Source organism: Mauremys mutica, chromosome 10 (genome assembly GCF_020497125.1).
Source record: "Mauremys mutica isolate MM-2020 ecotype Southern chromosome 10, ASM2049712v1, whole genome shotgun sequence".
Lineage (NCBI taxonomy): Eukaryota > Metazoa > Chordata > Testudines > Geoemydidae > Mauremys > Mauremys mutica.
In genome coordinates this window covers 83,818,662-83,842,589 of record NC_059081.1, presented here as the reverse complement: position 1 = coordinate 83,842,589, position 23,928 = coordinate 83,818,662, and the positions used below count along the sequence as shown (strand labels likewise).

The window sequence follows — 23,928 nt, the reverse complement described above, 5'->3', positions numbered from 1 at the left end:
CACTTTGTGTCTGACATATAGCCAAATAAATCTGTTAGTCTTTAAGGTGCCACCGAACTCCTTGTTATTCTTGTTTGAGGGACACACTTCCATGACATAGAACAAAGTAGATGGTCATGAAGACTCTGAGATTTTCCCCAAAGACAGGATGTGCTACAGAAGAGAAAAGCAGACAACTCAGCTGGGGGAACTGAAAGACCACAGGGACACAAATGAGGCCTTAAATTTTACTATGTGGGAATTAGTAAAAGGAAAACAATCTTTTCTCAGCTCTAGACAGGGTTTGTATGGTCTCTAGCTCCCTTGCAGCATCTCTAATGCTAAATAAAGGCTGAGTTCTGATATAAGAAGCTGCCATATTCATAACATTCATAGGGTCACTCTCCTGTGTGGATCCTCTGATGTGTAACAAGGGCTGAGCTCTGAGCAAAGGTTTTCCCGCACTCACTGCATCGATAGGGTTTCTCCCCTGTGTGGATATTCTGATGTTGAATAAGAGCTGAGCTCCGAGAGAAGCTTTTCCCACACTCATTGCATCGATAGGGTTTCTCCCCTGTGTGGATTCTCTGATGTTGAAAAAGAGCTGAGCTCCGATAGAAGCTTTTCCCACACTCACAGCATCGATAGGGTTTCTCCCCTGTGTGGATCCTCTGATGGCTAACAAGGTTTGAAGTACCAGTGAATGTTTTCCCGCACTCAAAGCATTCATAGAGTTTCTTCCCTGTGTGAATCCTCTGATGGCTAATAAGGTGTGAACTACCAGTGAACATTTTCCCACACTCAAAGCATTCATAGAGTTTCTCCTTTGTGTGGATCCTCTGATGGCTAATAAGGTTTGAGCTCTGAGCAAAGTTTTTCCCGCACTCGCAGCATTCATATGGTTTCTCCCCTGTGTGGATTCTCTGATGCTGAATAAAGGATAAACTCCGAGAGAAAGATTTCCCACACTCACAGCATCGATAGGGTTTCTCTCCTGTGTGGATTCTCTGATGTTTAATAAGGCTTGACTGCTCAGTGAAGGATTTCCCACACTCACAGCATCGATAGGGTTTCTCTCCTGTGTGGATTCGCTGATGTTTCATAAGGCTTGAGCTCTGATTGAAGGTTTTCCCGCACTCACAGCATCGATAGGGTTTCTCCCCTGTGTGGATTCTCTGATGTTGAATAAGAGCTGAGCTCTGCGCAAAGGTTTTCCCGCACTCACAGCACGGATAGGGTTTCTCCCCGGTGTGGAGTCTCTGATGTTGAATAAGAGCTGAGCTCTGAGTGAAGGATTTCCCACACTCACAGCATCGATAGGGTTTCTCCCCAGTGTGGAGTCTCTGATGTTGAATAAGAGCTGAGCTCTGAGCAAAGGTTTTCCCACACTCACAGCATCGATAGGGTTTCTCCCCTGTGTGGATTCTCTGATGGATAATCAGGAGTGGGCGCCTATTAAACTTTTTACCACACTTGGCACATGTGTTATTTCTCTCACCCGTGAGGATAATCTGCTGGGCCATGGTTTTCTTGTGGCATTTCTGAGTTCCCTGATAACTAACAGATTGACCAATTTTCTGCATTGGCTGGTTTCCCTGCCATTTCGCTGGCCTGTACTGACTCTTACAGGTTTTTTCCTGCTCACAACTCCTGGACACACTCCCTTTGCATCTTTGCAGTAACACCCCATGTGATTCCACTTTCTCATCATCTTCCTGCTGGGGATTCTGCTCCACAGTCTCATTCACCATCCCATCATCTGGTGGGACAGAAAAAGAAAAACCTCAGAAACCAGAATGGAAAAGGGGAGAACAAACCATAAGAAGAAGTTGGAGATGGAAAAAAAAATCAGGGACTGAAGTTCCCCAAACTCTTTCCTAAAGGGGAGAGAGTAGGGGAACAATTTTGCATCCAGCTCCCATCCAAACACTCGGGTAGAAGGAAGGTCAGGGAGGGAGCTACTGCCAGGAGTAAGTCAGGAGAGGTAGGAAGCCATGAGCAATATCTGCCCTGTGGATATGACATCCGCTGGGGACAATCCTGAATTCAGAAAGCTCACAAAGTCTTTGTTGGAAATCCCAGCTATTTCCTTCAGGCACTGAGTTGGTTTAATGATCACTCACCTGTACACCTGCCTCTCAGGAGCTCTCTTTCTACTGAGGTCTGGCGATCTGGGGAAAACAGCTCTTCCCCTCGTTCCTGCTGGGAGATGACATCAGGTTTGGAAACTGGAAACCCTGCTCAGGGGAAAGAAGACAAGTGAGATTAGGTAAATTCATGGGACATTTGTCACCCACAAAAACAGTTCTGTTATTTTAACCCAAGCCCATTTTAAAGCAGTAAAATTCTGGGGCCAGCTCCCCATGTTCTCAAAGGTGTAGGGGTTTAATTGTGCCCATGTCTCCTGGGAACACACACAGCCAGACACTCATGATCAAAGGAAAAACCCAGAGTAGACTCCACCCAGAGGGGACTCCCCCTACAACTGCTTCCTATTGACAGAGAGAGGCCCACAGACATTGAGGGAGAGAGAAAGGCTCGAGGCCTGACAGTTGAGGGGAGACACTCAGAGAGATGAGGAAGGGCACAGAGAGGCAGCTATCCCTGTCAATCACTATGACCCCCTCATCTCTTCCTCTAACTGCTCTCACCCTTTTCCAGCTCCTGCAACCTGAGGAGCAACCACTCCTTGAGTATGTCTACACTACAGGATTATTCCGATTTTACAGAAACTGGTTTTTGGAAACAGATTGTATAAAGTCGAGTGCACACAGCCACACTAAGCACATTAATTTGGTGCTGTGCATCCATGTACCAAGGCTGGTGTCGATTTCCGGAGTGTTGCACTGTGGGTAGCTGTCCCATAGTTCCTGCAGTCGCCCCTGCCCACTGGAATTCTGGGTTGAGATCACAATGCATGATGGGGCAAAAACAGTGTCGCGAGTGATTCTGGGTAAATGTCGTCAGTCAATCCTTCCTCCGTGAAAGCAACGGCAGACAATCATTTTGCACCCTTTTCCCTGGCTTGCCCTGGCAGATGCCATAGCACAGCAACCATGGAGCCCGTTCAGCCTTTTTTCACAGTCACCATATGTCTACTGGATGCTGCTGACAGACGCGGTACTGCAGCGCTACACAGTATCATCCCCTTGCCTTTGCAAGTTAGCAGAGACGGTTACCAGTCATATTGTACCATCTGCTTCGTTGTGTGGAGGGGTGCAGGGTTAATGTGATTTAACACTGCTAAATTCGATATAAACTCATAGTGTAGACTAGGCCCTTGTGTTTCCTCCTCAACTCCCCCATTGCCCAGTGCCCTCCTTGCTACCAGTACTCCCAAATTCTCTATTCCCCAACCTTTCCCACCCATCATCCCACTGTCTCAATTGTTCTTTGGTCCTGATTCCCAAGAGTTCCTGCCAGAAATGTGTCCCATTGCTACCACCTCTATTTCCTGGAGCACCACTACCCAGAACCCATGCTCTCTTTACTCTATCCAGCACCAACTCTTCCAGATCCTTGATTTCCATTTCTTCCAGCCCTCCACAGCATCCTAATTCCCTACAGCAGCTGTTCCATGGCATCTCCACTCTTAGGCCTGGTCTACACTAGGAGGTTATGTCGAATTTAGCAGTGTTAAATCGAATTAACCCTGCACCCGTCCACACAACGAAGCTATTTAGTTCGACATAACGTTCTCTTTAGTTCGATTTCTGTACTCCTCCCCGACGAGGGGAGTAGCGCTAAATTCGACATGGCCATGTCGAATTAGGCTAGGTGTGGATGGAATTCGACGTTAATAGCTCCGGGAGCTATCCCACTGTGCACCACTCTGTTGACGCTCTGGACAGCAGTCCAAGCTCGGATGCTCTGACCAGCCACACAGGAAAAGCCCCGGGAAAATTTGAATTCCTTTTCCTGTCTGGCCAGTTTGAATCTCATTTCCTGTTTGGACATCGTGGCGAGCTCAGCAGTGCTGGCAACGATGCAGAGCTCTCCAGCAAAGGTGTCCATGCAATCTCAGAATAGAAAGAGGGCCCCAGCATGGACTGACCAGGAAGTCTTGGATCTGATCGCTGTGTGGGGCGATGAGTTTGTGCTTTCGGAGCTGCGCTCCAAAAAACGGAATGCAAAGACCTACGAGAAGGTCTCCAAAGCCATGACAGACAGAGGATACAGCCGGGATGCAACGCAGTGCCGCGTGAAAATCAAGGAGCTGAGACAAGGCTACCAGAAGACCAAAGTGGCAAACAGACACTCTGGATCCCAGCCCCAGACACGCCGCTTCTACGAGGCACTGCATTCCATTCTAGGTGCGGCCGCCACCACTACCCCACCACTGACTGTGGACGCTGACGATGGGATAGTGTCGACAGCCGGTTCCTCGGAGATGTTCGCGGATGGGGAAGATGAGGAAGCGGATGAGGAGGACGAGGCAGTCGACAGTGCTTACAACGCTGGTTTCCCCGACAGCCAGGATCTCTTCATCACCCTCACGGAGATCCCCTACCAACCCTCCCCAGCCTTTAACCCGGAACCTGAATCAGGGGAAGGATCAGTCGGTAAGTGCTATAAACATGTAAACAGTTATTTTTGAAAGAACAGGAATATTAACTATGTGAAAAGAAGGTCAATGTATAGGGGGATAGAACAGAAATCCTCTTGGGAGATCTCCGAGAAGCTCGCATGGAGGTAATTGAAAAGCCTCTGCATGAGGTTCCTGGGGAGAGCGGCCTTATTGTGTCCTCCTTGGTAGCTCACTTTTCCACGCCAGGCTATCCTCAGGTACTGTGGGATCATTGCCTCGCAGAGCATGGCAGCATAGGGCCCCGGTTTTTGCTGGCTTTCATGCAGCATGCGGGCTCTCTCTGTGTCACTGATCCTCACCAGGGTGATGTCGCTCATGGTGACCTGCTTTGAAGTAGGGGAATGTTAGCATTGGGACTGCTTGCCTGTTCCTTTACATAACTGTTACTGGCGGTTTACAGCCACGTGGTGGAGGCGGGACAGGGGCAGCATACAGGGATCTTTCCCGGGGACAGCCGCGAGGGGGTGGGACAGGGGCAGAGTCTATGCTTTCAGGATTGCAGTTTTAAGCAGGCAAAAGTCTATGGCTTACCATATCTGCCTGCTACACGAATTCTGCTGTCCTGCCCCGCTTCTCTGGTCTCCACTGCAAGACCCCCGGCAATGTATGTGAAGGCAGAAAAGTCGACCTGAGTGCGCATGAGATAGGTGCTGTGCATGGTCTTGTTCACAGAGACAGACTAGACTATGTTCATTGTTCGCAAAAATGTATCTTTGTAAGGAATTCACTCCCTTTTTCCCATCACACAGCTGCGACTGTCTCCCGACCTACCCCGGCATCCCCCTCACAGAGGCTGGCGCAGATTAGGTGGCGAAAGAAAAGGACACGGGACGAGATGTTCTCTGAACTTATGGGCTGCGGCTCAGCAGACCCAGTGGAGGAAGAACATTTCGCAGTACCAGCGCTCACACAGCGAACGGGACAATAGGTGGCGGCAAGAGGACCAGCAGGTGACTCAAACGCTGCTTGGACTAATGAGGGAGCAAATGGACACACTCTGGCGCCTTGTGGATGTTCTACAGGACCGGAGGCAGCAGGACAGAGCCCCACTGCAGTGTATCTGTAGCCACCCTCCCCCACCACAAAGTCCCATACCCCCCTCACCCAAAGTAACAAGAAGGAGGGGCGGCAGGGGCCGTGAAAACTGTCACTCCACCTCTGCAGAGTGCGCAATTACAAAAAGGCTCTCATTCCCAAAAGTTTGAGAATTCCTTTCCTTCCCGCCTCACCGAAGCCCCCGTCAAAGTTTCATCCCCTGTCTAGTTGATAATAAAAAATAATTCTCTGTTAATTACTGGTTCCGTCCTGTTGTTTTAGAGGACACTGTGTTTGAAGGGGGGGAAGGGGGTTGGTAATTGGACAGGACAGTCACCTTTACCAGGGTACAGACACGGGGGCAGGTTCAGCAGCAGGTCACACACACAGTGCAGTCACTAGGCACCCTGGTCAGTCTGGGAGGTGGTTTTCATGTTCTGTTTTGGAGTGGGGGCTATGTGACTTTGTGGCGGGGGAGGGCGGTTAGAGATCTCATGCAGCGGTCCTTATCCTGGATCACAGAGCCATGCAGCAGGGGATCGGTAACCGTCCTCCCCCTGCCACAAAGTCACATAGCCCCCACACACAGAGTCCCGAGAAGGAGGGGTGGCAGGATCCATTGAAACAACCAGTCCGCCACTGCGGACCGCTCTAGGAGTAGGATCCTGTCATTCCTCGAGTTTAGAAGTGGTCTTTACATCAGTACACACCCTACCCACCACAGTCTGCATCCCAGTTTTAACCCTTTACCGCCAAAGCAGCAATAAAGAAAACGGTGTTCATTAACAAAGTTCCACGCATTTTATTTTTAAACGTGTGTTGGAAGGGGGGGGGGAGCGGGGTGAACGGGGTATGTAACTGCAGAGGATAGTCAACATTAACTGGGTAAAGAAACGGGGTCAGGTTCAGCTTCTCTGTAAACAAACGTAACAGTCACAGGTTACCCTGCTCACCGAGGAACCTAGCTTTCAAAGCCTCCCGGATGCACAGCGCTTCCCGCTGGGCTCTTCTAATCGCACGGCTGTCTGGCTGGGCGTAATCAGCAGCCAGCCTATTTGCCTCAACCTCCCATCCCGCCATAAAGGTCTCCCCCTTGCTCTCACAGAGATTGTGGAGCACACAGCAAGCTGCAATAACAATGGGGATATTCGTTTCGCTGAGATCTGAGTGAGTCAGTAAGCTCCTCCATCTCCCCTTCAGACGTCCAAAAGCACATTCCACCACCATTCTGCACTTGCTCAGCCCGTAGTTGAAGAGTTCTTTGTCACTGTCCAGTGCGCCTGTATAGGGCTTCATGAGCCAGGGCATTAGCGGGTAGGCTGGGTCCCCGAGGATCACTGTAGGCATCTCCACATCCCCAACAGTTATTTTGTGGTCTGGGAAGAAAGTACCTTCCTGAAGGCGTCTAAACAGACCAGAGTTCCTGAAAACATGCGCGTCATGAACCTTGCCCGGCCACCCAACGTTGATGTTGGTAAAACATCCCCTATGGTCCACCAGTGCTTGCAGCACCATTGAAAAGTAGCCCTTTCTGTTAATATACTGGCTGGCCTGGTGGTGCGGTCCCAGGATAGGGATGTGAGTTCCATCTATAGCCCCACCGCAGTTTGGGAATCCCATCGCGGCGAAGCCATCTATGATGACCTGAACGTTTCCCAGGGTCACTACCTTTGAGAGCAGTAGCTCGACGATTGCGTTGGCTACTTGCATCACAGCAACCCCCACGGTAGATTTGCCCACGCCAAAGTGGTTCGCTACTGACCGGTAGCTGTCTGGCATTGCAAGTTTCCAGAGGGCTATGGCCACTCGCTTCTGCACAGTCAGGGCTGCTCGCATCCGGGTGTCTTTGTGCTTCAGGGCAGGGGACAGCAACTCACACAGTTCCAGGAAAGTGCCCTTACGCATCCTAAAGTTTCGCAGCCACTGTGAGTCATCCCAGACCTGCAGCACTATGCGGTCCCACCAGTCCGTGCTTGTTTCCCGGGCCCAGAATCACCGTTCCACAGCATGAACATGACCCATTGCCACCATGATGTCCACGGAGCGGGGTACCGTGCTGTGCGAGAGGTCTGTGCCACTCTCTGACTTCATGTCCTCACCGCGCTGCCGTAGCCTCCTCGCCTGATTTCTCAGCATCTGCCTGTGAAAAAGGTGGACGATAAGGTACGAGTTGACAATGGCCATAAGTGCAGCGATGATCGCAGCGGGCTCCATGCTCGCAGTGCTGTGGCGTCCGTGCTGTCACTCACCAGAAAAGTGCACGAACTGATTGCCCGCCAACAGGAGTGACGGTTGAATGAGGACAGTTACCCAAAAGCACCCTTGACACATTTTTTCCCCCAGCAGGCATTGGGGGCTCTACCCAGAATTCCAATGGGAAGCGGGGACTGTGGGATAGCTGCCCACAGTGCACCGCTTCCAATGTCTATGCTTGCCCCGTTAGTGTGGACTCACAAAGTCGAATTAATGTCCTTAGTACACACGTTCAACTTTGTAATATTGATTCCACAAATTCGATTTAAGTAGAATCGAACTACTCTGGTAGTGTAGACATACCCTTAGTGTCTCCAGCACTCCTGGCTCACAGGAGCTCTTTGCCCAAAACCTTCCTCTTCTCAGCTCTCTAACACCCTCCCTTCCACTGCCCAGAACCTGCCTATTGTAGCCAATAATGTTAGTTTGGTATTCATTTATTGTATGGCGTTATGATTAATCAATGTGTTATACTTGGTATACGCACTATGTTAATAAAAATTGATTTATAGAAATTGGTTTATGGAATTATAAAAGTATAAATTTAAGCAAGACATGAGGCTGAGTAATATTTAGCGGAACTAGGTGAGAAATCAGACAAGCTGAAATGCAAGGAAACTGTAGGCTGAAGCCTGCAAGATCTAGCTTAGCTATTTTAGGCCTTAGATACAAGAAATGGTCCAGGGATGACCTAAAATTCTGGAAACATTGCGAAAGCAACTTCAGGAAAGCTTAAAATTAATCATAAAATTGCTGCAACAACAAAATGGGTTCATAACACGCCTTAACTGCAAGACGAAGGTGGAACATCATCCTACACAGTCTATAGAATTTGGGGTCCCTCATGGCTCCCAGGGACAATGATCAATAAGAAAGAGACAATCAAAGCATGTACATGCACAGAAGTAAGTATAGTCAAAGTCACTGTATAAAAAGGGGTGCCCAAGAATAGGCAAGTTCAGCTCCCTTTGGGAGACTCTAGCAGGAACCACTACCGTACTGACAATCAATCCATGCGAGGGCCAACAGACACTGAGAGGGCCGAAACACTCTAACACCACCTAGGAGGATGTGACTATGCTATAGTTACAGTTAGGGCATGGTACATATCTTTTTGGAATTATATATGCTGTTACTTTCATGATTCTATTGGCAACTTTAATAAAATTACTAAAAGATAGATGCTCTTGTAATTGTAGGTGTTACTTGCCTATGGTTACTTTCCATATATTCCTATGGGCTCCAGATCTAGAACCAACAGAGACACCTCTGTTGAACTGGAGACTGTAGCCGCCAGAGCTGAACCCAGGGAAATATAATTAACTTTAAGTAGAATAAAAGACTACACCATTATTATCATTTATGATTTCTATTACTGTAGCATTTAGTAGCGCTAGTCACGGACCAGGATCCCATTCTGCTGGACAGTCTGCAAACACAAAACAAAAAATTCTTTGCCCCAAAATATGAGAATCTAAGAATAAGATAAGAGAAAGATGGATACAAACAGACATGGATTTGACAGAGATGAAATTTTCTGCAATATTCTGAACCATCCTTAGAGAATTAACTCAAACCTTACTGAATTAAGTGTTCAGTATTCTAGATATTTATTTTATTAAAAATATGAGTGTGTATGTATTATTGTGGGATTGTCTGTAACCCCTCTGGGGAGGGGACCTGGCTAACAAAAGCCCTAGAAAGTGTTATGAGCATCAAAGGACCCTTTGAAATAATGTGCTAGACAAAGTTAAGTAGGATTCCTAGGAAGTACATGGTGGGAGCAGAAGGCAATGTTCCGCCTCCACCCCAAACCTATGGAAGCTGCACCCTGAGGAGAAACCATTGCCTGTTGATCACCTATTACCTGAACATAAGTTCTACTCCTGGGAAAACTCTGCAGCAAAAATTAAAAATTCTGCTCACAATAGTTTAGAATTCTTTATATTTTATTTGTCAAAATAGCACAATATAATCACACCAGTTTCAATTATTTTGATAATTTATTTCACAATACCTGTCAGCAAGTATTTTTGTAGCAACACAAGAGCACAAAAAAGATTAAGGAAATGTTTTTTGACAAATAGATTCATTACTAGTGTGACGCTGTACCCCATAATGTTTATGGGAATATGACATAACTGGAATATGTTTTGTGCTGCCTGTGCCATGTAACATATCTTTGTAAAGGTTACGGTCTACTAGATCTATTCATCCTATTTGTACACATATATCATTTTGTACTTGAGGTTAAGAATATGGGCTGTATACTTGCTTGATTTCTAAGTAAGCTTTGTGAGGCATTTGGTCAGCTTCTTTAGGAAGGAATTCACAAGGTTAAGTACCCGATCAGAAAGCACTTGGGGAACAGTGCATCTTGGAATGCTTCAATCCACATAAGAAGTCTTCCTGGAGACATACAAGGTACCATGAGGACAATGGCTGCTGCCTGTAAAGACTGTGAGTCATGCATGGACATGTGACTTGTCCAGGTGACTCCAGAACTCAATCTTGGAGATGGACTTTGCATAGGAGTGAGGAGGGGGTCTCCACCCACAAGAGAAAGTCTATTTAAACCCCTGGGAGACCCCTCAATTTGGTCTTACAGCTGGCTAAAGAGAAAGCCTCTCCATCCCAAAAGAGACCTGAAAAAAACTGCAAGGGGGTGAGTGATTGCTGGACCCAGAGTAACAGGAGATTAGTCTGTGAAAGGGAGCATTCTGGAACTGGTGAGGATCTTATCTGTATTCAGTTTGATTAGACATAGATTTGCACATTTTATTTTGTTTTGCTTGGTGACTTACTTTGTTCTGTCTGTTACTACTTGGAACCACTTAAATCCTACTTTCTGTATTGTGGAAGTACAGAAAGAACTGACAGGGATTTGTAGGGGATCTTAATGCATGACAGTCTCTGTTAGCAAGAGTCAGGCTAGCTGTAACCCTAATAACGCGAGATTTGTAGAAGCGAGGATTGTGTAAAGCGAGAGGAAAAGAACTGTGTGAGAAGTTGTTGCGACCTTGCACTGATAAAATATGTAGACTGGCGTATTTTTAGAAGTGAGAAACAAGACATCAGCATGACCTATGTATAAACAAAATGCAGCTGTTGCTTATTATTGTCTGTAACAAAAGTATAAATGCTGGCTGTAATTGTTTACCTGTTGAGAGACCTATCTAGGAAGGGGAGACCCTATGTCCTAGTGCACTCTCTCCCTGTTGTAGCTGCTAAACAGAATAAAGTATCTGACTTTGCTGCACCCAAACAAAAAAGCGAGAACTGAGTTTTTCTCCGACAATTTTTAATAAAATCACTTTTTACTTATTGATTAACTCAGAGTATGTATTAACACCTGGGGGAGCAAACAGCTGTGCATATCTCTCTATCAGTGTTATAGAGGGTGAACAATTTATGAGTTTACCCTGTATAAGCTTTATACAGGGTAAAACAGATTTATCTGGGTTTAGACCCCATTTGGAGTTGGGCATATGAGTGTTAAAGACAAGCACACTTCTGTGAGCTGCTTTCAGGTAAACCTGCAGCTTTGGGGCAAGTAATTCAGACCCTGGGTCTTTGTTGGAGCAGATGGGAGTGTCTGGCTCAGCAAGACAGGGTGCTGGGGCCCCGGGCTGGCAGGGAAGGCAGGGGTAGAAGTAGTCTTGGCACATCGGGTGGCAGCTCCCAAGAGGGTTTCTGTGAGCCAACTCGTCACAACTGGGCATATTAATACAAAACTTTGAGTAAGAATTCATTTACATTACACTAGAGATATGTATTTCCAGCACCCCCAGAAGCAGTGCAAAGGTTTGGGGAAGTTGGGGTAATGGAGGAGCTGATGGGACAGTAATTGCTGGGAAGGGGCCTGGGTGTTAACCTCGAGGGTTGCTGAGAGTGGGGGGGGGGAAGTATGGAACAATTGTTGAGGGGGTGTTTGGGGAATTCTTAGGGAGCCTCCCTGATGCAGATCCTGGCTGACCCCTAGCCTCTCTCTCTCATTCAGTCAGGCACATTTGCCTCTGTCCCCATGTGGCCCTGCAATCCCACTCAGCCACCCCCACCCCTATCCCCAGGTGTCTCTGCGTCCCCACTCAGCCACTCCCTTTGATGCACAGTCGACATGTCTGTCTAAACAGTTTTTGGAGCAACAATACAGTCTACAGCTAGGACACCTCAGCTGCACGCCCACACTGTCTGAGCACGTCGCACTTGAGCAGAGGTGGGAACAATATCTGCAAGAGTGGTTGTGACTGTACACTGCATGGCAAAACTCACAATAATTTTTCACACTGAACAACTTTTTCACATCCAGCACCCCATAGAAATGCTCATCATACAACAAGATGAAAAAAGTCTTGAGGTACACTGGTCCCACCAGTCAAAAAAACCCACCACATAAAGCATCATCTGTATGTTGACTTGTAAATGCTGTTCAGATGCTGCTACATTGCTAAGCATAATCTTTTTTAGATCTGACCACCCCAGTTTCTCATGCAACTTTCCAGTCTAACAATTCCGCTGTTAGACTATAGATATTCAGGCCTGCCTGTAAAGACCTATACTTTAATAATTTAGGTGTGTTATGGAGGCATAAAACAAAGAATCAAACTCACAGTCTGACTGTATGGGCACTAGGGTTAGGGTTAAGGTTAGGATAGTCACTAGGATAGTCTGAAGCCTTGTTCTTAGGCTAAGCAGCAGGGGCAGCCATAAGCTGGGAAGTGTACGGTCACATCCTCACATTCCAAACTAGTCACATTGAAATAAGGTGCTATTGGGCTGTTAGGAAAGCGGTTCTGGCCTGATAGTGCCCATCACTGCCAGATAAAGAAACAGATCTTAAGATGGTTAAAGAAAACTTAGTTTGATATAATCTTGTCTGGCAAGAACTCACTTAACAATAGTTGTGGTTGTGAAACCCTCATTTCTGTATTGTTCTGTCTTTATGGCCCTGACTTTTCTATTGTTAATCTGTCTGGTTCTCTAATTGCTTCTGTCTGCTGTATAATTAATTTTGCTAGGTGTAAGTTAATTAAGGTAGAGGATATAATTGGTCAGAGAATTATGTTACAATATGTTAGGACTGGTTAGTTAAATTTCAGTAAAATGATTGGTTAAGGTATAGCTAAGAAAAACTCAGGTTTTACTATATAAACTGAGGTCGAATAGGAAGTGAGGGAGGGAATTGGCGTCATGTTTGCTATGGGGGGGATGGGAACAGGAACACAGGCAAGGCTCTGTGGCATCAGAATTGGGAAGGGGGACACGGGGTAAACACTCTGCAGCATCAGAGCTAGGAACAGAACACTGAGGAAGGAAACTGGAATCATGCTTGCTGGAAATTCACCCCAATAAGCATCCAATTGTCTTCACTTTGGATTTCTGGTCTTTTTTGCTCTCTGTCTGCGTGAGAAGAACCAGGGAAGTGGGAGGGTGAAGCGGAAAGCCCTCTAACATCTACGTCTGTAGGTTTACAGTCAGACATGATGGCTAAAAGCCCGTCCACAAAACACAGATTGCTACCAGTGTAAGTCAGGTCTACTAAAGACTGTTTCTTTTTATGGATGATTTGACGACTGAGGATGAATTTAAAACTCCAGGGCCAGCCCCGCCGATATTTTTTACAACTGTCACAATGAGGCGCAACATCCCATTGACATGCATCTCTCCATTACTCTGTACCAGCTTTGTGATCTGATTTAAGAAGTCTTCAGGAGACAGCTCATCCCTAGTTCTTCTTATGGAAAACAAAGGGCTGGTTAAATTATGACTCTCTAAACGTAACTGAACGTAATCAGCAGGAGCTACTCTACTGTTTACATCATCAAGAACTAACTGTATCCCCCTGTATACAGCTTCAATGACCTGCTGAGCTGAATTTATTCTCTCAACAGTGACAAAACAAAATTCTTCACAATACACAAAACCCATAAATCTAGGTAATTCCCGTTGCCAACTTCTCACTCATTCCATATACACATCTATTTGGGGGTCTGCATCTGCCTTTTCAGGGTTACTTTGGGGTTCTTTTACAGGGCCATCAGCTGCATCTTCTACATCAGATGCTATTTGAGAGTCAGGCTCCAAGGGGCCACTGCAAGGATCATCAGGAGTAGATGGGGATCCGTCTAGAGCAGAGGCAGGCAAACTTTTTGGCCTGAGGGACGCATCGGGTTTCAGAAATTGTATGGCGGGCCAGTTAGGGGAGGGGGTTGTGCCCCCCCCCCCCCGGACTCCTGCCCCATCCAACCCCTCCTGTTCCCTGACTGCCCCCTGGGATCCCTGCCCCATCCATCCCCCCACACTCACTGTCCCCTGACCACCCCCAGAACCCCCGCCCCTGACTGCCCCCTGCCGCCCCATCCAAACCCTCCTCTCATTCCTGACACACACACCCCCGAGACCCCTGCCCCATCCAACCACCCCTTCTCTCTGTCCCCTGGCTGCTGCCGGAACCCCTGCCCCTGACTATCCCCCACTGCCCTATCCAACCCCTCCTCTCATTCCCGACTGCTCCCCCGGGACCCCTGCCCCCATTCAACCCCCCTGTTCCCCACCCTCTGACCGCCCCGACCCCTATGCACACCCCTCACCACCACCCCCAAACTCCCCTGCCCTCTATCCAACCCCCCCGCTCCCTGCCCCAGGTGGCTGCCTGGAGAACCGGTAGCTGGTGGCGCTACAGTCGTGCCGCCTGGCTGGAGCCAGCCACGCCACTGCACAGCACAGAGCACTGAGTCAAGCCAGGCTCTGCAGCAGCGCTGCACCAGGAGCTCGCAACCCCGCCACCCAGGGCACTGTGCCGGCAGCGGGGCGAGGCTGTGGGGAGGGGGTGAACAGCAGGGGAGGGGCCAGGAGCTAGCCACCTGGGGCAGGAGCTCAGGGGCCAGGCAGGAGGTTCCCGCATGCCGGATGTGGCCCGAAGACCATCGTTTGCCCACCTCTGGGCTAGAGAGCCTTCTGGGGAATTTTCAAAATCAGACTCTGTGTGAGAGTCAACACTGTCCTGCAGGTCGGATTCCGCCTTCCCATTCTCAGACACACCAGTTTGAGAGCCTCCAACAGGGGGCATTTCTTTTTGTTTTTTTTCACCTCTTCAGCCTTTTAAAAAAAATTCTAGTGATCCTGGCTTGTAACTTTTGGGTCCATTTATCTTCCAAATGCTGTCCCCCCTTTTGTTTATGCCTTAGCTGATGTGTATCCTTGAGGTGCCCCGTTTACTCAAGCCCCTTTCCATGATTAGTCATTCCTGCTCAGAGCCACCCAATGGAAAAATTAACATACATTTCAAAAATTCATCCACAAGAACTTTTGCATTTTGGATGTAGTTTCCAGTCCTCCTTTTTTTTAGAACCCCTGAGGATACAGCGCTCATCGGCTTTCTAAACAAAGCATCATATTTTTCCCAAATCTTTTTAGAATACTGAAGAGCTGTGCCGAGCTTATTGTGTAGGGAGAATGGGTCGTAATAATTTTCAGATACTTCATAAGGAGTTACCCCCGCATTGCAGGAGCTTTCAATCCTTGTTTTTTTATTCACAACCCCTAAAGTGTGTGCTCCGGGTTTGTGAATGTATGTGTTTTCACTCACAGTTTTCTCAGGGTTTGGTGTGGTGCTGACCACTGAGAAACTGGAGTTGTGTTTGTGTAGTTGCTTTTTACCAGAATCTTTTCTTTTGTCCTTTGGCTTGACGTATACGAGCTTTGGACTCATCTGCGGTCTTGTGCTGTTTTGCGTTGGCATTGTTGTTAAAGGTCTTAGAGCAGATTCCTGGTTCTTTGGCAGTTCTTGCAGAGGTGTCCCTGTAGCTCTGACTATGGCATTATCAGGCGAGCTGGCTATGCCTGATTAGGAAAAACAGATGTTGCAAATTAGGCTCAAATAAACATTTTACAAAATTCACCAAACCCACAAAACTTAACTTTACCATTTTTCTCACCCACACCTATGTATTTACTTAAAATACAAACCCTCATAAAATAACCAAACCAATAAGCAAAATATATTTACTGGGCTTCACCCATTCGTTAGCCATTGATGCTGGTGAATTTTTCTTTTCAGCTGGCTCGTTCCTTTTCCTTTTGAGCTTGTTTACCCCCCGGTCTAAGGGTCTCTCATGTTTTGACTGTACTGTGGAGCAGACAACATTATTATAAACTTAAAAATAAATAATTAGGGTTTTTTTCTATTAAAAAGTTATTGTTTTAAACAAAATAATCCATTTCAGGCTATACAACAAACACAGGTTTTGGTTTATTTCTACCACTAGCGTTTCTTCAAAACCAAGACATTTTTAATACAAGAACATGTTTCCACCATGCACCCAAAACATAGCATGCAGTAGAATATGTTTTAAATCCCTCACCATAACTATATCTTGCACAGGACCCTGAATCAACCAACAACAATTTAAACTAATTTTTAAACAGCCCAGTTTAAAATCACCTCACATTTTGCAGAGTAAAAACCAAACTGTTTAAAAACAAAATATTTTAAAACCCCATACATATCTCTAGGATAGCCTCAAGTCACAATTTAAACATTAAAACCAACTCTTTAAAAAAAAATTTTTTAAAACACACACACACACACACTCGAGTCAATTACATTAATTTACCATCCACCCCAGGGTAAAGGGGTGCTGGCACATGACTGTTCTGTCTTCCCTCATGTGTATTTGAGCTTTGGATTAAAGAAGAAGCAAAAGTTTAGTTAGTATTATTCCCCAAATGCATCAAATCCCTATGCAATCTGTGAAATACCTGATGTTTTTTAATTTAACAGTATTAAGCATAACTATAGCGTATTTTTTTTAAAGTTTTACCTGGCCCTGGTGAAATGCAGCTTGAAGTTGTTGATTCCATGCTAAACAGTTCACACTGCAATAAAGAGAGCTACCATTAATTAGTAAGGATAGCATGGACAAAGATTGACATTATATAACAGGGATCGGCAACCTGCGGCATGCGAGCCGATTTCCACTGGCACGCTGCTGCCAGCCGTGGTCCTGGCTGCCACCCCCGCTCAGCTCGCTGCTGCCCTGGGTGAACAGAACCCCAGGCCGGCAGCAAGCTGAGCAGGGCAGGCGTCCAGGATCCCGGCTGGCAGGAGCTGGCAGACAGAACCCCAGACCGTAGGAATTTCTCCCCGTAGGAGTGTGCTACTTGCAGAGCACCAGGACTGGCAGCCATAAATGGTACACCGTAAGTAGCACATTCCTACGGGGAGAAATTTAATACACTACACCTGGGTAGGGAAGGCTGTGCCCAGACTCAGATTGGCAGAGACCCCGGGGTTGTTTGCCTTCCTCTGCAGCATGGGGCCTGGGTCACTTGCAGGTGTTTACTAGTGTAAATGGTGGATTTTTTGTAACTTGAAGTCTTTACATAATGATCTGAGGACATCAGTAACTCAGCCAAAGGTTAGGGGTCTATTACAGGTGTGGATGAGTGACTTCCTGTGGCCTGCAACGTGCAGGAGGTTAGACTAGATGATCATGATGGTCCTTTCTGGCCTTAAAGTCTGTGAGTCTATAAATTGTGCTTTGTGTTGCACAAACACTGATGGAGATCAGGGCCCCATCATGCTGATGGCACATGGCTCAGAACCCGACTGAGATCAGTCAGGTGGTTTGTCCATGATGCACAGGCTGTCTTGGCAGGGCAGCTCAGCTGCAGTCCCTGCACACAGCTGGGGGTGTGTGGCAGGAAAAGTCAGTGTCCAGTCCTGAGGGGCTGTGCTCCTCCTGCCTCATTCCTCCAGCACAGTACTGCCCCTCTGTTACCTGCTGCACTGTTCAGCCAGCCTCAGGCAGGTCAATGTCCCCCCACCCCCACCCCCACCCTTCAACATGGTGCACCCAGTGCTAATCAGAGTGCAGCAGTGTAAATTCTGTCTACACTAAGGGTTTGCACCAATGCCTAAAACACCAGTATGGCAGAGACCTTCAGTATCCAAAACCCCAGTACAATGGCACTAGAACTGGGATATATTACTAGCTCTATCATGGACAGCCTGGGTGAGCTTGGACACATCAAAGTTCCTCCTCACAACTTTAGTCTATTTACTAGGGCTGTCAAGCGATAAAAAAAATTAATTGTGATTAATGATGCAATTAATTGCTCTTTTAAACAATAATAGAATACCATTTATTTTAAATATTTTTTGATGTTTTTTACATTTTCAAATTTATTGATTTCAATTACAACACAGACTACAAAGTGTACAGTGTTCACCTTATATTTATTTTTGTTACAAATATTTGCACTGTAAAAAAACAAAAAAATGTGTTTTTCAATTCAGCTCATACAAGTACTGTAGGGCAATCTCTATCATGAAAGCTGAAGTTACAAATATAGAATTATGTACAAAAAAAACTGCATTCAAAAATAAAACAATGTAAAATTATAGCGCTTACAAGTCCACTCAGTCCTACTTCTTGTTCAGCCAATCACTCACACAAACATGTCTGGTTACAATTTGCAGGAAATAATGCTGCCTGCTTCTTGTTTACAATGTCACCAGAAAGTGAGAACAGGCATTTACATAGCACTGTTGTAGCTGGCGTTGCAAGATATTTATGTGCCAGATACACTAAAGATTCAGACGTCCCTTAATGCGTCAACCACCATTCCAGAGGACATGCTTCCATGCTGATGACAGGTTCTGCTTGTTAACGATCCAAAGCAATGCAGACTAACATATGTTCATTTTCATCAACTGAGTCAGATGTCACCAGCAGAAGGTTGCTTTTTCCTTTTGGTTGTTTAGGTTCTGCAATATCCACATCAGAATGTTGCTCTTTTAAGACTTCTGAAAGCATGCTCCACACTTCACCCCTCTCAGATTTTGGAAGGCACTTCAGATTTTCACACCCTAGGTCGAGTGCTGTAGCTATTTTTAGAAATCTCACTTTGGTACTGTGACATTGCATTCCACATGCTTTATGAAAATATGCTTATGAATATGAATATGACATAACTGGAATATGTTTTATGCTAAATATGCTATGTAACATATCTTTGGAAAGGTTATGATCTACTGAATATATTCATCCTATTTGTATGCATGCATCATTTTTATATCTGAAGTTATGAGTGTTGGCTCTATGCTTGTATTTGAAGTGTTTGCTGTGGGAAATACATGAGGGAGGTTTGGCCAACATATTGTGAAGGGACTATTCAAGTAATTGGAAGTACTTAGCTAACAATGGACTTTGGGAGATGCCAATCCACGTCTGCTGAACCTTCTTGGGAACGTTCAAGCTAACATGTAACCAATGGCATAGGCCTGCAAAAAGCTGAATCATTCATGGACATGTGACTTGTCCATGTGGCTCCAAACTCCATCTTGCTCCTGTGATTTTTCACAGGATAACAAAGGAGTTTCCTCTCACAAGGCAGGGAATATAAAAGGCCCTGGAAGCCCTTCCATTTTTTGGTCTTCAGCTGGCTCAAGAATGTCCAGTCATGAGAACTCCGCTGTTTACCAGTTGAGATGTCTGCTGGAACTAACAAGGACTGTACCAGGGGAAAGGATTGGGCCCAGGCTAGGAAAGAATCCAGTCTGTGAAGCATGCTTATTGGAACATCTTTGAGGGTGAGATATTACCTGTAATCAGATGCTTAATGTATTAGGCTTAGACTTGCATTTTGTTTTATTTTGTTGTTTGTGACCTACTTTGATCTGTCTGCTATTACTTGAAACCACTTAAATCCTACTTTTTATACTTAATCAAATCCCTTTTGTTTATTAATAAACCCAAAGTAAGTGATTAATGCCTGAGGGAGCAAACAGCTCTGTATATCTCTCTATCAGTGTTATAGAGGGTGGACAATTTATGATTTTGCCTTGTATAAGCTTTATACAGAGTAAAACGGATTTATTTAGGTTCCCAGAAAGACTGAATACTGGGTGCTGGGAAAGTCCCTGTTAAATGAGAAGCCCTTAAGCTGAGTGAATCGCTGTTTCTGTGAACTGCAGGGGGCCGTGGCCCAACCTCTTGGTCTGTGCTGGAGCCGACTGGTGTGCCCAGTTCAGCAAGATGGGAGTGGTAGGAACCCTTTTCTGACAGGGGGTTTGTTCTTAGTGGTATCCCAGCACATCTAGTGACAGTCTTGAGCAAGTTTCAGTGATCCAACCCATCACAGGTATCTTCTTTGCATTTTGTTAAATCTACAGTGAAAGGGTTCTGAAAACTAACATGCTGGGTCATCATCTGAGACTGCTATAACATGAAGTATATGCAGTGATGAGCTGCCAAAATCTTAACAACTGGTTCCCTATAAAAAGTTCTGATTTAAGGGGGGGGAGGCGGGGGAGGGGCCAGGGCGGGGGGAGACATACCCGTGGGGCCGGGGGCCCCTGCAGGGCCTGGGGAAAATTGCCCCACTTGCCCCCCCGGCAACCCTAGAGCTTGCAGCCCCCTCCCCTCTTATCTTGCCGGCAGCTCAAAGCAGCAGGACGACTCAGGAGCTCAGCTGAGCTGCCCAGCTGGTGCCGGCGGCTGGCCCCGCTGCAGCTGGGGGGAAGCGGGGGAAGGGCTGGGGGAGCCTCACCCTCCCCAGCTGGGAATTCTGGGAGCAACAGGATGGTCCAGCCCACGGACCGGAGTTCTTTGCCCACTCCCTGGCCCTTTAACAACCGGTTCTCCACGGAGGTCTAATTTTAGCAACCGGTTCTTGAGAACCTGTGGGAACCGGCTCCAGCTCACCACTGAGTATATGGCAGAATGTGGGTAAAACAGAGCAGGAGACATACAATTCTCCCCCAAAGAATTCAGTCAGAAATTTAATTAACACATTATTTTTGTAACGAGCATCATCAGCATGAAAGCATGTCCTCTGGAATGGTGGCCAAAGCATGACAGGGCATAGGAAAGTTTAGCATATCTGCCAGTTAATACCTTGCAACACTGGCTACAAAAGTGCTATGCAAATACCCGTTCTTGCTTTCTGCTGACATTGTAAATAACAAGCAGGCAGCAGTATCTCACATCAGTGTAAACAAACTTGTTTGTCTTAGCAATTGGCAGAACAAGTAGTAGGTCTGAGTGGACTTGCAGGACTTGTATATTGTTTTGTTTTGGAGTGCTGTTATGTAACAAAAAAAATCTACATTTTGTAATTTGCACTTTCAAAGAGATTGCACTTCAGTACTTGTATGAGATGAATTGAAAAATACTGTGTCTTTTGTTTATCATTTTTACAGTACGTATTTGTAATAAAAATATATAAAGTGAGCACTGTACACTTTGTGTTGTGTTGTAATTGAATACATATTGAAAATGTAGAAACACATGCAAAATAATTAATAAATTTCAATTGGTATTCTATTATTTAAGAATGTGATTGATCGCAATTCATTTTTTTTAATCGTAGTTAATTTTTTTGAGTTAATCACGTGAGTTAACTGCAATTAACTGACAGCCATACTATTTACCCAACTGCCCATTCACTGGGGTCTCCTCTCTCCCCAGATCTGCTCACCAGTAAAATCTGTGTAGGTGTCACCAGAGCAAAGGTAGATAAGCTCCAGAATACTCTTACAAGGATGGCTGTGGAGTCCCTTTCCCTGGAAGATTTAAGAATAGGTTGGACAAACCTCAGTCAGGTATAATCTCCATATACTTGGTCCTGCCTTGACAGAGAGAGCTGGACTTGATGACATCTTGAGGTCCTTTCCAGCCCTATGTTTCTACGATGCTATGCAATATATATGTATAAAAATGATACATACAGTGGAAAAAACCCACCACAAGATAATGTCAGGCAATTCACAAAAAAAGAACAAAAAACAAAAAAACGAGACTCCACAGCATAAAATGAGCACAATGCAGAGGAGAAGAAAGCAACACAATGCAAACTAACACACTCTAGGACAAAAGTACACAATGGAAAAGAGCACAACTCAAACTAACACAACAGAGGCACCAAACAACCTGAGGCAAAACAATGCACCATAAAACTATGCAATACAGCATGGTGCATCACATTTCCAAAATGGCACCATGCAAAACAGCTCAGCGTGGAACAGGACACAGCACAAAACAGAATTATTTCAATTTAGGCATGGAAGGGATCTTGAGAAATCATCTACTCAAGCCTCCTGTGATGAGGCCAGACCAAGAATCCCTAGACATTCTCAGACAGACGTAGCTCTAACCTGGCCTTAAAAATGTCCAATGAGGGAAATTCCACAACTGCCTTTGGAAGCCAATGCAATGCAAACACTCAGACCAAAACAATGCTGTACACACAGCTGAGCTTGCGGTTAAGGGGAGAGGCAAAAATTCAAACAATCAGGGTTCACTTCCCAGTTCTGCCTCAAATTCTCCATGTAAACTTGAGCAAATTACTTCAACTCTCTGAGCTTCAGTTTCCCCATCTGTAAAAAGGGGAGTAGCCTCCCACCATTAGCCTATTTGGCCTTTCAGCTTTTTCTGGCAAGGACTCTGTCTCACACACTGTGGGTATGTCTACACTGCAGTTGGACACCAGTGGCTGGCCCCTGCCCACAGCCTTGGACTCACAGGGCTCAGGCTGCAGGGCTGTTTAACTGTGGTGTAGATGTTGTGGCTTGGGCAGCAGCCCAAGCTCTGGCACCCTCCCACCTTGCAGGGTCCTACAGCCTGGCTCCAGACCAAGCCCAGACATCTATACAACACTGTGAGCCCAAGTCAGTTGGCATGGGCCAGCTGTGGGTTTTTAAATAGCAATGTAGACAGATCCTTGGTGTCTGTTCAGCACCTATCACAATGGGGACCCTGATCTTGGTCAGTGTCTGTGCAGAGCCCTGCACAACAGGGGGCCTCAGGAGAGGGCTCTGCAACTCCCAGCACTACAGGATCCCTGATTTTGTTTGGGGTCCCTGCAGCACCTGGTAAAAACGGGGTGTGTGTGTGTGTGCAGGATCTCTGTCAGGCTCTCCGCAGTACCCAGTGCAGTGGTGGGGACTAATCTTGGCTGGGGTCAGTGCAGGGCCAGGCCCAACAGGGACATAGATCAATGCAGGCAGGAGTCTGGGATGCAGTCATGCGCTACCTGGCACAAGGAGGCACTAAAGATCTCGGTCCAGGTCTGTTTTACCTGTCACAATGGGGGGCCTGATGTCAGTTGGGGTCTCTGCAGTGCCCAGCACAACAGGGCCACAGATCTCAGTTGAGGTCTCCACAGCAGCTGTCAAAACAGTGGGGGTCTGGCCTCTGTTGGGGTCTCTGTAGCACCTGACATAACAGGACCCAGATCTCACTTAGGGTCTCTGCAGCTCCAGGAATCACAAGGTCCCTGATTTTGTTTGCTGTCTTTGTAGCACCTGGCACAATGGGAGCCTGATTTCACTTGGTATTAGCGCAGGGCCCAGCACAACAGGAGCCTGGAGCTTGGTCAGGGGTCTGTGCAGTTCCTGGAACAACGACTGCCCTAAACTTGGTCAGGGTTTGTGCAGTGCCCAGCACACTGGGGGACCAGATCTCAGTCAAGACCTGTGCCACGCTCAGTATGATAAGAGCCCTGATCTCAGTCAGATACCTGGAGGCTCAGAACTGAGGAGAAAATGGGGCAAAAACTAAATATAAGAGAAAAACACCAACATCTAGGGAGACTTTATATCACCAGTCAACAATTCAAGGAGAAAAGGGAGAAATTTGAGGGGATTATACAGTGATATTCAATCAACAGCAGAATGGGTTGGATTCTTCTTGCCTCACATTCACATGGCCAGCAGGGAGTCCTGGCTGCTGTCTTTCACAGAGGAAAGGAGTAGGGCTGGAGTCAGAAGGTCACTGGCAGTGGGGAGGGGATGGCAGAGGGTCTGGGAATGGTAACTATCAAGAAGTGTGTGTGCGCGGGGGGGCTTCTGGATTGGGCAGGGTAGGGGAGAGGGAGTAGCTGGGACTGGGAAACCTGGGGCAGTCTCCAGGGGGGATGCTTGCTCCTCCCTTCCCTTCCTCTGTCTTTCCATGCCCTGTTGCCAACAAAGAGTGGCCACCCCAGCCCAGTTCAGAGGTATCCGTGTGGCAGGGCTCTCCCAACCTCTGCCCATTAACCCTCTTCCCAGTTCAGTAATCACTCAGGGT

At 46.6% G+C, this 23,928-nt stretch overlaps 1 protein-coding gene across 1 annotated transcript in view; it reads right to left on the bottom strand.

Annotated features, from left to right (window-relative positions):
• Window positions 1–213: 213 nt before the first annotated feature.
• Window positions 214–23,928, bottom strand: part of LOC123378583 (zinc finger protein 883-like) — a 24,850-nt gene continuing 1,135 nt past the window's right edge. Inside the window, exons 3-7 of the mRNA XM_045032590.1 lie at window positions 16,678–16,732; window positions 15,864–15,983; window positions 15,515–15,697; window positions 2,103–2,216; window positions 214–1,738 (exon numbers count right to left, since the gene is read on the bottom strand). Of these exons, the coding sequence (XP_044888525.1) occupies window positions 378–1,738; window positions 2,103–2,216; window positions 15,515–15,697; window positions 15,864–15,983; window positions 16,678–16,717 (1,818 nt within the window). The 5' untranslated portion in view covers window positions 16,718–16,732 and the 3' untranslated portion in view covers window positions 214–377. The remainder of the gene's footprint in view (window positions 1,739–2,102; window positions 2,217–15,514; window positions 15,698–15,863; window positions 15,984–16,677; window positions 16,733–23,928) is intronic.